We start from the raw sequence: 17,105 nt of genomic DNA, 5'->3' as shown, positions 1-17,105 counted from the left end.
ATTAATTAAGATGGGTGTAAAAAATACATAATTAAAACATGATTCCGTTATGTATTTTTTACGAAATACACAATGTAATCATGTTTTCTTTGTGTATTTTTTTACACCTCCTTTTACACTAGAGAAATATGATATCTTTATGTTGTTTGTGAATGAAGAAATACACAATAAAATCATGATTTCATTATGTAGTGTGACGTGAAAAAAATATATAGTAAAATCATAATTATATTGCATACCATACATATTAAACATGAAAATAATAATTTTAGAAATAAAAAATTAGGCACGTTAATAGTTTAAATAACAGCTGTGCCAGTGAGAACAATAATTCTCATTTGTTAAATGATCATTTAAGATATTATTTTAATCTGCCTAATGAATAGGGTAGATATTTATTTGTATATAATTACAATAAATAGTCTTTGCATTTATAAATTATTATATTTTAAATTTATAATAAAACATTAAAATGACATAAGGTTATTTTTAAATTGAAATAAATAACAAGTGTTTTAAAAAAAAAGTATAAATAATAGTTAAAATGATTTAGAGACATTTTTTTTGTCTAGTTGCGATAATATTATATAAAAATACACCTCTCAAAGAAAAGAGAAAATATTTAAAAATATAATTAAGAAAATGAAAAGAAAAAATATTTTACTCCCAAATTAAAAATTCTAATTATAATATAAAAATAAAATAAATCACAACAGAAGTTTTTAGCAAGACTCTTGGCTTACTACATAGATGATAGCACAAGTTCTACTTGTCAATATCAACGTCATTTAAAAAAAGAAAAATACTTTGTCTCATTTCATTTTATTTGTATTTAAGGTAATGCACAAATCTTAAAAACAACAATTGATTATACTAATCCCTACGATAAAATAATTACATTTGACTAAAATATTCTTGCAAAAACGATTAGCTACACTGGCAATACATCCATTAATGCATCTATTTCTTGAGTATTACTAGAAGAAGAAAAAATCTTAATATTCTAAAATGACAAATACGACCGAGGGAGTAATAAACGTTTGGTTAGATTCTACAGAAATAATCAAGTTAGCTGACATACGAGGATTCAAGGCTGTGGTTTTGACTTTTGATGATGGAAGCACTAGAAACTTAATTTCCTGGTCAAAACTATATTTCAATCTCAGAAAAAGTTATATACAAATGCCGCATCAGCACCAAAAAATTGCTATGCAATCCAAGCTATGAAACAATATAGCCTAATCAAAAGGGCGCTTTTTCATTACTATCAACTCTCTTAGAGAACAAAGGCACAAGTTCTCAAATTTACAGTGAACTGAGACATCCTTGTCTGGGTCCAAATGAACTAGTACACCATCTCTGAAAACAAATTTAAGATCATGCTTGGATGATTCTTCATTCAGCACCATACCTTCCATTGCAGTTGCATGTTGGCTTGCTGAGTGAGAAACACATTCAGCTGGCACAACATCCTTGCGTTGGTTTCCATTATTACACGTGCTCAGTTTCAAACAGTCGAGAGATGTTCCACGCTTTTCATTTCTTGAGGTTTTATTTGATGAATCAATGAAATCTTCAGGCATAAAGCATTTTCTAACTGCTGAAATAAGATCCACAGATAATGATGCAACAGCATCATGGACATCTTCTGCTGTCCACTTGTCACTGTTTAAACCCCACTTTTCAACAAGTATTTTCTTTGTCAAATGATGCAGACTGTGGAGACATGCAGGGCAACATTGATACAAGCAAATAACCCCGGATTCAGCAGGGCCACAGCCATTACTTGAAGAGACATTACTGTCTGGGGCATTCTCTTGTTTATCAGATTTAACATCACTTGATTTAGCACCGGTCTCTACAGAGGGCAAGCTAAGAGGCTGATCAGACCTAATGTTCCCAATCTCAACATCGTGTTTCTTTGGTTCGCAAGCAGTGTGGAGTCCATTTTCAGAAGGGACCACAGATTGAGTGCACGTGGATTTGTTCAAGCCTTTTGAAATCCCCAGTTCTCCATCCATCTCTTCATTATTTCCAGCAGTTACAAATTCAGATTGTCCAAATAAAATACCATTCTCCTGACTTGTGGATGGATAAAGTGGTTGGCTTGCAGCAATAGAGTTGTTGATATTCTTATCTGAAAAAGAATGGTTCTGTAGATGTCCTTCAGAACTAGCATTTCCATCATCACAATCAAAAATGTCTGCATTATCATTTTTGTCATCAGAGGCAAGACATCCAGTTGTTTCAGCAGGAATTTCCTTCTGACTTCCCTCCAATGTCTCCAAATCATTACCATCTACAGGAACAACTAAATGACAGTCCTCACCTTCAGTTTGGTGATTTTCATGTGTGAGATGACTGTTTAATGGCCCACCACTTGCTGGTATAGCCTTTATTTTATGCTCAGGGGAATCCTGCTCCAGACTAAAATGGAAGGAATTACTGTTAGAAACCAAATCCACACAAAAAAATAGTAATTAAACAAACATGCATAGTAAAGGAAAAGCAGTAATACCTTAGCAACGAGTAAGCCCAGTTGTTGACCATGTCTTCCAAATAAGCCACTTGTGACAAAATACGAAAATATTGATATCTATCTTTCCCAGCTTGAATTCTGGTATTGATTTTCTCAATTAAGATCTCGAGAACCTTCCTTACATCAAGGGAAACTTCCCTAACTGATTTGTAAACACCTCTGTAAGCTGATAAACCAACAGCAATCAAGCCTCTGACCAGACCAGATGCTTCTCTGCTTTTGGTGCCACCAGAACTACAAGATACTGCCACCTGGTCGTGTGAATTATTAGGACGAATTATACAGGAATTGAAAGGCCAGCCCCTCCAAGGTCCACTTACATCAGTACAAGGACCTTCATCGAGTTTTGAAGTGACCCAACAAAGTTCAGTAAAATGTGGGTATAAAAGAATTTGATAGCCAAATGTGGATATTGCTAATAACAGGATTGACTTTCCCTTCATTGACTTGCTGTTGGGTGTTGGTGGAACTTTGGTAAAGGATTCAAGTTGGATTTCCCTCTTATCATTAGCTGGTCCATCTTCTTTTCTTTGGCATACCTCCTTATCTTTAGAAACTTCAATTGATTTATAACTTCTGCCCTTTTGGGAACCCATATGAACATGAGATCTCTGATGAATCAATTGAACCAGCTGCTCAACTACAATTCTCAATAGCTCTAGTGCAGATAGATTGATCACCATGTCATGATCAAAATTCTCATCAATTTGCACAGAGAATCGAGGAATTGTCTGCTCCAAAGGAGTTGATCGGCCATCTTTAGATTGGTAACTCTTGAAGAATTCTCTTACTTTGCACGGAAGTTCTGTATAGGGAACTTCTGAAGTAGCCTGTCACAAATGAAAAACAAAAATATAAGGATCTACTAACCAATATAAAATATTATTAAATGTCTAGCTAATACTAAAATGAATGACCTATTCTTGCAAAAAACAAGGATAATTGAGATTAAAAAAAATTGACCAAGCCATAAGAATTACTCAATGTTAAAAGTCATAAGAATTACTCAATATCAATACGAAATTGTATTAATATATTCCAAAATGACAAATAAGAAACTAGTGAAGTAACATAAATCAACATTCAACCTAAAAAAAAGGAGCAAAAACCTAGGAACCAATGGTATAAAGGCTTAATTATTAAAAGCAAAAAAGTATTCATACCAGAATCATCAAGGATGTCGATACATCAATGGATTCCACCTGCTCAATAAATGACATCCAGGCATATGAAGCCTTTGTGTTGGCTTGGCCTTTGGTCATCTCAGTTGAGTTTTTCTCATTACTAATGTCATTTTCCTTCTGAACAACTTCGTTTGGTGTGAAACAAGACTTGCCCATTGTTAAACACGAATCTATCCTTTCAGCAATTTGGAAATGTTTCTCCACAGCCCATAAATCAATTCTTGGCAAGAATACTATGCAAGATTGCCTGCTAGCACATTTCACTGCCACAGAATCTAACGGTGAGTATCAGATCTATATCTATAAGTTGATACAATTATGAAAATAGTTGAGCATCAATATTTTGTACTACCTCCTTCCCATATCTTTTGATGTTTTAGCTTTCTATTTTTTTCCCAAAATAATAAATGTTTTAGGATTTCAAAGTCTAATTAATGCATTTTTATCAAATATACACTTATTTAATACCCACTACTAGTGGCACAAGTATCAAAAATCAAGGTATTAAATAAGGACATTTTAGTCCAAATATAAAAATTGAGTTTCATCAAATATTTCTTAATCTTTGTGCAGTAACTTTAAACATCTAGTATAGAGCAACAACTTCAACTCCTCTCTCACACTTGGCACCTTTCAGTGGCTAGGAAAAGAAAAGTATTATCTTTGTAAGCCTAAGTCATAAGTATAACCTCAGCAACAATGAACAAATGATGACAGCTTATTTGATCTCCAGAGTTTTTGTTAATTAGCATATTTAGTTAACAGTGATTCCAAGAGAACAAAAATCAACATTACCAGCCAAACAATAAAAAAGAGAGACATACTTAGTATCTGACCAATCCCTTGCACCACTACTCCATGCCCTTCTTGTAAAATAGTTGCCATATCAATCTTCTGCACTTCAATATTACCAATAAAGCAGTGAAGAAGGGAAGAAGCAAGATGTCTCTGGCCAGATCGTGAATTTCCAGATATTAGTATCCGAAATCCTGATTTGTTGGTCAATGCACATAAACCACTATGCATGCCAAGATGGTTCCTTGTGGAAGATTCAAACTTCAAGCTGTTATTATTGGCATCATCCACAGTATCAAAAGAACCAGCAATGCCATCGTTGGCAGATAAAATGCCAGAACAAGTAAGGTTTCTCTTTAACTCATAAACAATGTTTGTTTCTTGAAGAAAATCATCCATGTGCAACCACCAGTGATCAGAAGGCTTTTGCTTTTTGTCTAGAGCAGAAATCATGACATCCTTTATCACTGTTGCAGCTTTAGATATGGGAAGTGGTAACCATAGACGTTCATCAAGATAAAGAGATACAAGAAGAGTGCATAATGGCTGCAATAAACAAGGAATAAGTTGGATGGGAAGAGGGTAGCATACTACATCATTAGCAGCATTTCCAGCATCTCTCCGGGAGCAAGGTAGTGGGGACGAAAAATAAGCCTCTAACCAATCCCTCTCCTCCACTGCAAAGGATGGAAGAGGAATGTGCTTAGAACCAGAATGTTTTTCTTCAGCAGCTAAAGACAGGACTTCTTGCAAAGGGAAATTCCTCTTCAACGCATTCATCGCCGCTTGGGTACAAAGAGCCTGGAGATCAGCACCAGCAAAGCCAGATGTTTTTCTTGCAATCCACTCAAGCAAGGATCCAGTAATTGGTTTTGGCCACTTCTGGGTGTGAAGTGAGAGAATGGAAGCTCTGTCCTCAATTGATGGTAATGGAAAATAAATTTCCCGATCAAATCTACCAGGGCGCCTAAGTGCTGGATCAACAGATTCAGGACAGTTTGTCGCACCTATGACCACAACTGAACCCCTAGATTTCAAACCATCCATAAGAGCAAGCAATGTTGACACAACAGAGCTATGCGTCTGATCTTGCTGCCTAGTGCGGCAGGGTGCCAGCCCATCTATTTCATCAAAGAATATTATAGAAGGTTGACATTTCTCAGCAACCTGAAATAATAGTCTTAGTTGACGCTCAGCATCACCAACATACTTCCCCAAGCAATCTGCACCTTTACGGGCAAAATATGCAACCCGCTTATCACCACGGGAACATGCACCTATCAATGCCCGGACCACCAAGGTTTTCCCAGTTCCAGGATGCCCATGCAAGAGAACACCTCTTGGAGGTGTAAGCCCTAAATTATCAAAGAGCTCAGGATATAGCAGAGGTAAAATAACAACTTCTTTCATACAACAGATGACATCTTTAAGCCCAGCAACAGATTCCCATCCCTGAAATGAATTTTCACTGGCAGATTCTGAACCCCCAATGTACACTGGGGCTATTCTCAATAAATCACGATGAAGCCTCTTGTTTTCTCGTTTCAAAAATTCTTCATCCTCTCCACAATTTTCCAACCATCTCTCTTCATCTCCAATATCTTTTCTACAAGCTTCATTTGATCGCTTCCTTATCTCCCACATCATTTTCCTTGCCTTCAACTTCTTTATCCAGGATAAATATTTATTACCACAAGGTTGGAAGAGATGCCGATGATCTGTGCAAGCTATAAGAAATTTACGATGATCAAAGATGCAACCACTTGCTCTTGCACAAGGCTGCAAAACCCAGATAGAGTGTTAGTTTTAACTCATGGTTGGTATAAAAGAATGTTTTTCTTGCTTGTAGTAGCAAAATAAAGGGAATTCAAAATATTTGTGAATGTTATTCTTAATGAGAAAACTCAACCAACCAAGTGATAAGTTCTTGGACAACGATCGACACGACAACCAGTGGTTGCCCCTCGCCTCCCACAGCGAGTGCACTTCAATGCTCTTCCTCGGAAAAGTGCAGCCCTCACATTTTTTAAGCATCCAAAGTTAGCAAAATAAACCTGCAGAAGTTTGTCACAACAAATATTTACTTTAACAAAAATTTGACTAAGCTACAAATAGAAAGACAATTTGACTGTCAACTCTGAGCAACCAAACTATTAAGTTAATAAAGTTTAACAAAGAGCCGGGGAGGAGGGGACACAACCTTTTTGGGTCAGGAGTTGGCAACGTCTGCTCATTACTATGGACAATATTAACTATACAGCATGCATATTTTACTAGAAAGGCTTAACATAGCATCTATATTTTCAGGCCCAAAAAAAGGTCAATATGTTCATTTGGAATTTGGGACAGATGACAAAATTGAAATGGTTAAAGAAAAAAAGTTTATAAACAGTTTAAGTTTAAAGAAACAATGGATCTTCAGTGTGTGTTTGTTTCCAATAAGTCCCTTCCTTCTCAGTTTGTGCATTGGAAAGTGGGAAGTCTCCATTCAACTGAGTTGTAATGGGTTTCCAAACACACCAAAGCATCTTACCTTGTATCTAGTGTTTAATCTACATCCAAGGTCGAGAACTGTAAAAGCAAGTGGTTGTCTTATATCCATTATGCAAGTTATATTCAAAAGGAAACAAAAAGGGGAACGTCTAGGAAATGAAGATGTATTAGTTATTATCAGTTTAGAACTTATTCTGCTTCATTAACAATTACCAGAGCAAGACTTTTACTACCAAACCGAGCTTTTAGAACGTATTAAAATTAAAATGTCATTGTGATCAACAAGTCTGCAATGTTAATCTCTAAAGTCTTACATAAACCTCAAGCTCGCAATATGCAGAGTTTCATGATGCAAGCCATGTTTCACATACTACTAAATTAAAACCGCACCTCCGGACTCCATACAGCACAGTGCAGATGAACCCATATTCTAGCAATACCACAGTGATCATTAATAGGACCCAAGAGACGCCCAAGCCAAGCAGGTTCATCATCAAAACCATCCCAGATATCATAATTAGTCTCCTCTGAAGATGATGACCCACTATAAGCTTCATTCTCACTTTCACCATTATCCTGAGCTAACCTTTTTGGAGGCTTACCATCGCTCCCTCCACCGCACAAACCACACCGTCTTCCCTCTTTGATACGCTGGTGACCACGCTTGTCAACTGAAGCATGTTTCAACTCATCCAGCCTCCCAACATTTGCATCTTTCAAGACATTTTCATCAACGTCAGCTTCCTTGCCATCATTTGCATCTTTCAAGACATTTTCGTTGACATCAACCTCCTTACCAACAGATCCTTTATTATCTACCTGTTCAGCTACATCACCTACTCTTTTGCTTTCCTTCGCACTCTCTAACTGATCATCCACTTTAACTAAATGTTCCACTGGAGACGGTTCAGCGTTACCACCACATTCCTCTATTTGCAAATCGTTGGGTAAGTTCTTCTCCTCGTTCCCTACCATCAGAGGGTCATTTCCATCCAAATCATCCATCTGATCCCCCTCCTCATTCCTTATCATAGGAGAGACATCTCCATCTGAATCATCCATCAGATTCCCCTCCTCATTCCCTATCACAGGAGAGGTATTTCCATCCGAATCATCCATGCGATCCCCTCCACACGATTCGGTTTCTGAATCAGAATCACTCTCCTCACCACTGCTCAACACAATCTCCACTTCCTGACTCTTACTCTCCTCCAAACTCCCATCAGACACATCCTCTTCATGCCCTTCCTCATGCTTTGTGGCTTTAATCCTCCCCGGTCTCTTTGACTTAACCACTTTCGGCATCAAACCTCCCAACTCCTCTTTCCTACCAACCTCCCTATCACCCCTCCTTCTAACCATTCCCTCAAAAAGCTTCCTCTTCCCCCGAGGCGATTCTGTCTCCTCCTTCACCCTAACACCTACATTGCCAACTCTTGATCTCAACCTAGAACTCCAAGTCCCACCAGAACCTTTATTTTTTCGCCCTAATCTCCTAGCACCCTCCACACTACGACTAATTCCACCCTTCCCCACCTTCCGCCTTTTCTTCGGCGGAGCTGGAGAAGCGTCGAGCAGCACTGGGGCACAGCGAACCCGGGAGCTTCGACGAACCCCCACATCAGGGTTCAAATCCTCATTATCCTCACTCAACTCATTATCCTCATTCAACTCACCATGGTTTCGAGTGTACTCTTCCTCACATATTGCATCCAACCTCTTGTGCTTCTTCCGAAGCCGCGAACCCAATCGAGACGACGAACCCAATGAAGACGGAGATGATCGCATGACCAGAAAGCGGAAGAATCACCACACGGAAAAAATAGAGGAAAAAATAATGAAAAATGCACAAAAATTGAAAAAGAAAAATGAAAAACTTTTTTGGCACTCTCAAAAACTAGCAAATGGGCATTCGCCGATTGGCTTCTCCGTTCTATTGGGTGTTCGAATGTGCTCCGAATCGGAAGAAAAACGCCGCCGTTGCAGCGCTGCCCCGGTTGGTCCAAGGAGGGAGAGAAACCGAAACCCTAGAAATCGAATAGGCGACGCATCTTCTTCGATTGGCTTTTTGGTTCGATTAAAGGGTGTTTTCCATTTTTTCAGTGAAGATTGGGTTTCGGGGTTTCGGGGTTTCGGGGTTCTTCCCTGAGACCCTTCGTTTTTCAGTGTTTTTCGCTCTGAAATTTGATTTCTGTGCACAGAGACTATACCAGGGCGTGTGAGAGTGAAAAATAAGGCTTTTTGCTCTGATAGCATCCTTCTGTCCACGCGCGAGTAGTTTGCGTGATATACACGTGATGATTAGGTGTGGATGAAAGAAACAAGGACCGTTGTTTTTGTGGAAGTGAATGATTGTGTGATACACGAGCTTGATGAAGGAGTTGGGATGGGTGTCAATAGTGTATTTTTGCCAAATTTTCTTATAATTTCTTTTTTCTCCCACACAATGTTGCCGCCAATATCCCAGTTTGCATGACCCCATAACCCAAATATAAAAGCAAATAGGGAGGGTATCGAGGGTTATGCATGAAGTGTTTAGACTTTGAAAGGACAACGGCTCTTTAAAAATTTAAATATTTGGGTATTGGATGCTTTTAAGTTTTAAGTGGGGACTACTGTGCTCTGGTGAGTATTTCTCTTAATTTTTCATTGTATATTGTAATAATTGTCAATAGTAAACATTGAGATCAATTTCAAATTATAAGTAATTGAGGGTGATAGGTTTGGTATGTATTTAGCACTGTAGAGGTTGAGAAATTAAAAAGCAAAACTTTCTTCATGAAACTCTTATTTATCACTGGATACACCTAAAATTGATGAAAAGGAGTTAGATGCTATATATTCTTGCAAAATAAGTTAAACTTAGAAACCAACATAGTTCTATACTTGATATTTTACACTTGAGTTTGTGATATGTTTGGAAAATATATATCTTGAAATTATTTTTTTTATATTCATTCCTTTTTTATAAATAGTTGATAATATCCTTCTTTATTTTAAAATTTTAATTAAATTACGTATGCATACTTCTATAATTTTAATATTTTTTCTTAAAAACTTTTGAGTTATATTTTTAAGATATTATTTAAACTAGTTAAAATTACTCAATAATATACAAAGATTTGTACATGATTAGAATGTTTTGAATATCAATTTCGATTATAAATTAATGTTTTATATATTTTCATTAATGATGTTTTTTTAGCCTTTCAGAAAATTAAAAATTTTGTTTTTTACTTTTCAAATTAACAGATTTTGCTGTAGTCAAAAGTAGTATTAATAAATTTGTCCGGCCTCCAATTTATTCATCCACATGCCAGTACCACATTACTGCAAGCTGCAGGACACACCCTACCTCTTTCTCTTTTTTACCGTGCCTTTTTCTTTTTTTTTTACTGTTTTTTACATTGATCGTACTTTTGCACGGCCCACACCTGGTTTTGAAAATATTCAAACTTTAATTCCAAAAATTAACACTTTTCCTTTTATATAGAGACCAAATTTTGAGTAATTAAAAAATGTAGGAATTAAAATCAATATTTTAAAAGTCAGAAACAAAGTCAAGGTTTTAAAAAAATAAAAACAAAAAACATTATTAGTCCAATTTTTATTTCATAAGTACACAACAGGACTTGAATCTTCATCATTGTACTTAAGGGATATATATAGTTGTTTCTCTCATGGAAAATTTAGCTAAATGATTAGCTAATCGTTCGCAACGACCTCCAAAATCAAGAAATTGACTCTAGAAAGAGTCTTGTTTTTTGGTTGTAGGTTTCTAATTTACTTAGAAGAGTGCTTAGTATAAAAGGTTGATCAAAAGTAAATTTATAAGAATAAAATACAATAAAAATTAATTAAATAGTGATATAAATAAATGCAAGATAAATGATGTTAGATTGACTGGCTGTGGATTTTTGAAAAAGTATGTGCAAGTCTTGTTTATGCATCTAATCATTAGAAATCTTCAATACACCGTCATGGTTCACTTGTTTTCACTATCGTTATTGTTAATGATGGATATTTGATGTGATTATTTTGTTGTTGATAATGATAAGACTCAACAAACTTACTCATGTGTTATGAGATGGGGGAGAAAATGAGATATGTGTTTTGGAGTCATGAGCTAAGGAGTGAGAGATATCATGGAATTGCTAACTTTACTCACATCCCTTATATCGTGGAAAACTTATCTTGAGATAAGGAGGAGTGAGAGCTCTTATTAGTGTGACATTGGCCATGGGTAGAGGGGTTAGCCCTAGACCCTAAATTAGTTTTGTTTTATGTTTAATTCTATTGGATGGGTTATGAATACTTCCAAGCATTTTTGAAAAATTAAAATAATTATTATTAAAACTTATTTTTTCTTCTTATACAACACTTATCACGAGCTGTGGAAGTAACAGCTATTACGTATTTTTGTAACATTAGATTAGGACAAGCTTTAGCACAATGGCAAGGTTACTTTCTTAGGAGTTACAAATTCAATTCTTAACCCCCACTATGTAAGAGCCTTGTCCATTGGGTCACCTCTTTTTTATTTTGTAACATTTATATTAATAAAGCAAAGTATGATACAAAGTAGGAACACAATAATATACAAAAGTTAAATAATAATTTTTATCGCTCAATATATAATTCGTTGATAAATGAATCCTTGAACGATGAAAATATAAAATTTAGTCCCCAAAAATATAAATAGTGTGAAAAGTAAGTAATCGACAACGTGACCATGCTGATTAGATTTGATGAAAATGTCAACAAGATACAACGTAAATGTTAATCATTTTTTGTTGGACAAAAAATGTCAATATTTTTTATTGAAGAAAAATATCAGTAATTTGTTTTTTACCTAAATGTCAATACATTTCATTGGATCAAAATATCAATACGTTATCATTATTGGACGAAAAATGTCAGTAATTTTTTATTGGACATAAATATTAGTATGTTTCTATTAGCCTAATTTATTAGATCCAAAATTTCGTTTTATTTAAAGATAAAATATAATTTTAGGATAAATTTTCGTCATTTTTATCGTTACAAATATAGCATTACAATAATCACTTAAAAAAATATATTGGCATACATTATTTAAAACAAACATAATAATAACGATAATATTGGTATTTGTCTGTCACAATATAAACTATCCAAAATAAACATTGTATTAGTTTACCAAAATAAACATTATAACAAAATATCAATCATTACAAATTTTTTCAAATTATAATAATTAGTCACAATTTACTATAAGTAAAAGATAAATATATCTTATATTTTAGTTCTTCAAATATTGACTATTTTATTAACGGTGACGAACACACATTAACGTCCCAATATATTTGTTGTCTTTTTTACACTTTTGGGAATTAAATTTTGTGTTTTTCATCTTTCAGGGATACATTTATCAGCGGAGTGGAAGAAAAAAAAGTTAAGAAAATATTATATGATAAATATGTCCTTATGTTAACAATTAGAGATGACCACATTACAATCATTTCAATGATAAATTCGGCATTTTATGCCAGTATTTTATTTTATTAATGGTAACAAACGGAAGTTAACACCTCGACATATTTTTCTTACTTTTTATATTTCGGGAACTAAATTTTATATTTTCATCTTTTAGGAACACATTAGTTAGCTAATTACACATTTATATGGACAAAAGTGACTATTTGCTCGTGTACAAAAGATAACAGGAAAAGCACGGAGCATCAGGATGCAACATTAAGCAATGAGATAAATTATGGAACATGAAACCATCATAGAAACTTCACTGATATATGCAAATGTCTCAAATTTGTGAGTTGAGACCGGCTGGCACGTCTACTTGGATGTACAATTATAGTTATGCTGAAATCAAACCTACAAAGTCAAAAATATTGACACGAGCAATGGACCAGAAGTAACGACTTGAATTTACAGATAAAATCCTATCAGCAGTTGGTTTGAACAATCACTAATCTTCATTAAGCATGGTATAATCTTCTATGTCAGTTTCTCTATTCATTTTTTCACATTTCCTCAATCTCAATCATTAAAAACGGATCTTGCACCAGCTTATCTGCCTGCAACATTTTTGGGCAACCTGACACAAATATTGGTTAAAGAGAAACGCAATGGTGGTACAGGATTAATGTGAAGGTTGTCAGACAACAATGATCTACCTGATATTGGGCATTGATCACGGTGTTGCTTTGACTTCAAATATTACATTATTATTTTCTTTTCATAAATGTGCCTACACTCCATGCTAGATCAATGAAAGAGAAACACGAGTAACATACACAAAATTATATCAATACTAGAATCCATTCATAAGATATTCCAAAGAACATGTATTTCAGTGCAAATACATAAACTAGTAGTAATCTTTTATTCCATTCTGCAAAAACAAGTTAAACACTATCGAAACTAATGAATACTCCCCAGCAGCAGTTAACATGGTGATACAACTCTAACCTCCTTATGAAAGTTCCATCTCCAGGCAATGCCTCTACAGCAAACACATCAAGGGACAGAACTTATATTTAACTTTGTGTGCATAATGACTAATGACTCGATCTTTGCAACCACTCATACAATAACTATGAATATGAATCTTCATAAACTTCATAAATATTTACTCTGTAGTTTATATGATAGACACTGAACCGTATGTAGGCTGTTTACTAGGAGAAATGGATGGGGTAGCAGAGAATCAATCTCTCATGTAGGCAAAAGGTGCAATCTGTTCTGTAATTACCTAGTACCTATAAATGTGGCAGATGGCAAGGAAAGCAAGGACCTATGTAGGTGAGAGGACAAGGACATGGGTTTAGGCTAGATGTTCTGCGCATCTGCAGCACTCAAGATTTATCTTTTATTTTCTATATTTTATATTCAAAGAGAATAGAGATTACTCTTACTGTAAGCAACTAGTTTTTTATGGTGCAGACGAGGATGGAAAGGCTGGAAGAGATGAGAAAAAAAATAGAAAGTTGAGTGGAGTAGGTATGAGGATCCAATAGCAAGGTATGCAACTTGAGTCTCATATTGGAACTATAGGATTAGTGTGGGGTTTATAAGGTTTTAGCCTCTCCAACTACAATAGCTAGCTTTTGTGGTGTGGTTCTCATCAATTGATAGCATAGCTTTTCACCGTGTCTCTCAACTGCAAACGAGTGGCGCAGAGGGTGATAATAGAACACCAATATTAAAAATATATTGGAGAAGACTAATATAAAAAATCACAAAGTGCAGCAGAATTTACTGTCCCAGAGTCATACACTCCTCCTGAGACGAGTTCTCTGTTCAGATTACTAGAAAGAAATACACACGTGTCCCCCTATTCCCCTATTACATACATTTAATAATTGTAACTGCTCCTTACTTTGTGTCCAAAACTGTCAACATGACAGTTACTATTCAGTATTCAACATATTCTAGATTCTAATAATACATAACAGTCGTGATAGTTATTATTACATCTATGTTAATATATAACTACTAACTACTACTAGTTTCTGCCAATAACTGTCATAGCTACCCATAACTCTCAGTTCCCATCAGGTGATGCCGGCATTTCAATGTTTGCCAGGCATTTGTCAAAGGGCTAGTGAACAACCAACCTGCATGACTGATAAGGCTGCAAAGCATGATGGCTTGTTAGGATCCAATTGCTAGATAGGAGACTTGATTCTAATGTGGGATATATAAGCACTTAAGCTCTCAAACTACAAAGGCTAGCTTTTGTGGTATGGTTCTCCCAAGGTTCTTATTAGTATGTCTCTCGTAAGGTTTAGCACTCTATCCCTGGTTGAATCATTTTGCTTTTCTCTTAATTTTCATTTATGTTCCTGTATGCAAAGAAATTCCAGAATTCGGTTCTGGTGTAGCTACTCTTGACTTTTCTTATCAGTAAAAAAGATCCTAAATCCATACATCATCTTTATAGGCATCGTAACATTTGTTCTTTCCATCAGTTGTTACAATTCAGAGTCAATTCTTAATAGTCTGTTGTAGTATCCATAATCATCTTTCTCATGGCTTGCCTCTGTCCTAACCTAAAGGGCATCAAAGATGTAGCTGGTCATCCATGTCATGAAGCATTATTTATCACTTCTAAATTCGCTCAAATACAGTGAGAGAACTCCTGCCTGCTAAATTTTGAATTTTCATTTCCATGTTTACCATTCCCGGAATTGTAATAAACTTCCTACATACAAGAGATATGGCATCTACCTTTATGGACAAATGAAGCTAAAGATTGAATAAATAGGAACTGTGGGGAGTAAATTGGGGAAATTGAAAGGCGCATATACCAACTCAGTATGCAAAAAAAAAATCAAGCCAAGCCAAACACTTGAATTTCAAGCATGATTTTTGATAAAATTGCTACTGAAACTCTAATAATACATTAAAAATAGTAAACTTCAAAGCTTGATTGAAGTTGTCAAATTGACTTGTTTCAAAAGCTTGAGCTCAACTTAATTAGTTCGTTTATAACTTGTTGTTTTCTTTTCCTACATCTAATTTTCCTTGAAGTAGTTTTTTGTTTATTAATTTAGTATTTAGTTGATTACATATCATTATGCTAGGAAAAGGAGAGTAAAATAACTCTTTAAAAGTAGGGTTAGGTAAATAGTACTAGTATACAGTAGTAAACCAATTAAATCAATAAGACTGCACTACTAAGTAATAGCAAGAAATAAATTATTATTATTATTATTATTATTATTATTATTATAAATACATTTTCTTATTTAAAATTACAATTTTTTGTGATAGAGTATCCGCATACACAAACAAGCACAAGCTGTATGTGAGCTTTTAGCAAAGCTATAAAGCCTGAGCCTATCTCATTTGTATAATTGAGTCTAGATTTAAGCTCAAACTTGTTTGTTTAGTCAATCAAACAAATTTGGTCGAGCATTTAAGAAGGTCAAATGATTTACAAGTAGCTCTAATCATTTATACACCCTTTGGTCCCCTGTTTACTGACCTATTGACCCAAGTTCAGTGCAGGTATCAGTGAGAGAATTTGCACATGGCCCGTGGATGCAGGATATTCAGGCATGGGTATGGAATATGGATGTATGTATTTCTTCAATTTACACGAGTACACAGACAGATAAAGATAACAATGATAAATTCTTGTTTTTTTTTTATAATATATAAATCAGTTATTCGGGTTCAGGCCACAGCGGAGAAAAAACACAGCCAAATGGATAATTACACAGATACAGTGATGTCTTTCTTATTGATTTGCATGTGGATTCTTCAGACTTCAACCTGAAGCCAACCCATTTACATCCCTACTACAGAGAGGGAGGTGAAGGGCATAGTCCACCAGAAAGCTGGCTTAACATGCTTAATATTATCATTCCAACAAGAATTTGTTGCTAAACAAATACAGATTAAATCTAGAATTACCTAACATAGTACTTGTCATTTTGCAATAAAATTTTTCACCCCATACCTAGGATTATTTACCCATTCTGCCTAGCAAGTGAATGACTACACATGCTGGCATGCATAAATTGCAAATTTACATATATGTCAATTGTCAAGAAATAAAATTGGGAAGGAAAAATAGTTCAACCTAACAAAGTATGTAAACTTTAATTTAAAAATAAAGTAAAAAAAGGTGTAACTCAAACTACAATATAACACCTTGTTAGTTTATCATATGATTAGTTGATGGATAGAAAAAAAACACTAAAAGCAAAAACTTAAAAATATTAGGTAGTAAAATAAAAAAAAAGTTAATATTTTTTAGATAGTAAACTGAAAAATGAATATATGGTAGATATAAAACATATATTTAAATCTATATTTTTTTTATAGAAATATATATAAAAACTATAAAGATTTTTTAATTATCAAATAAATAGTATAAATATTTTTGTAAAATGCAATTCATTCATAATTGTAATATGATAAACTTACTTTTTTATGATAATTGTTTTAAAAATCATTATAAGAATAATTTTTTTATTATTAATAGAATAAAAACTAAAAACATATTTGGATTTTGCGTGCTTTTGGACTGAATTAATTCACATGATATTAGTACGTATAATACGGTATATCATGTGTATTACATT

At 34.5% G+C, this 17,105-nt stretch overlaps 1 protein-coding gene across 1 annotated transcript; it reads right to left on the bottom strand.

Annotated features, from left to right (window-relative positions):
- Nucleotides 1-999: 999 nt before the first annotated feature.
- Nucleotides 1,000-9,419, bottom strand: LOC114378516. Its single transcript, XM_028337114.1, has 6 exons — nt 7,402-9,419; nt 6,432-6,572; nt 4,548-6,297; nt 3,703-3,986; nt 2,519-3,369; nt 1,000-2,427 (listed from the first exon to the last, which is right to left on the bottom strand). Exons 1-6 carry the CDS (start codon nt 8,797-8,799, stop codon nt 1,239-1,241), a joined length of 5,613 nt encoding a protein of 1,870 aa, XP_028192915.1. The 5' UTR covers nt 8,800-9,419; the 3' UTR covers nt 1,000-1,238.
- Between the last annotated feature and the right edge of the window lie 7,686 nt (nt 9,420-17,105).

The sequence above is a fragment of the Glycine soja genome, chromosome 12, assembly GCF_004193775.1.
Source record: "Glycine soja cultivar W05 chromosome 12, ASM419377v2, whole genome shotgun sequence".
NCBI classification, from domain to species: Eukaryota; Viridiplantae; Streptophyta; class Magnoliopsida; order Fabales; family Fabaceae; genus Glycine; species Glycine soja.
The sequence above is the reverse complement of the archived record's forward strand: the minus strand, read 5'-3'. Positions and strand labels throughout refer to the sequence as shown.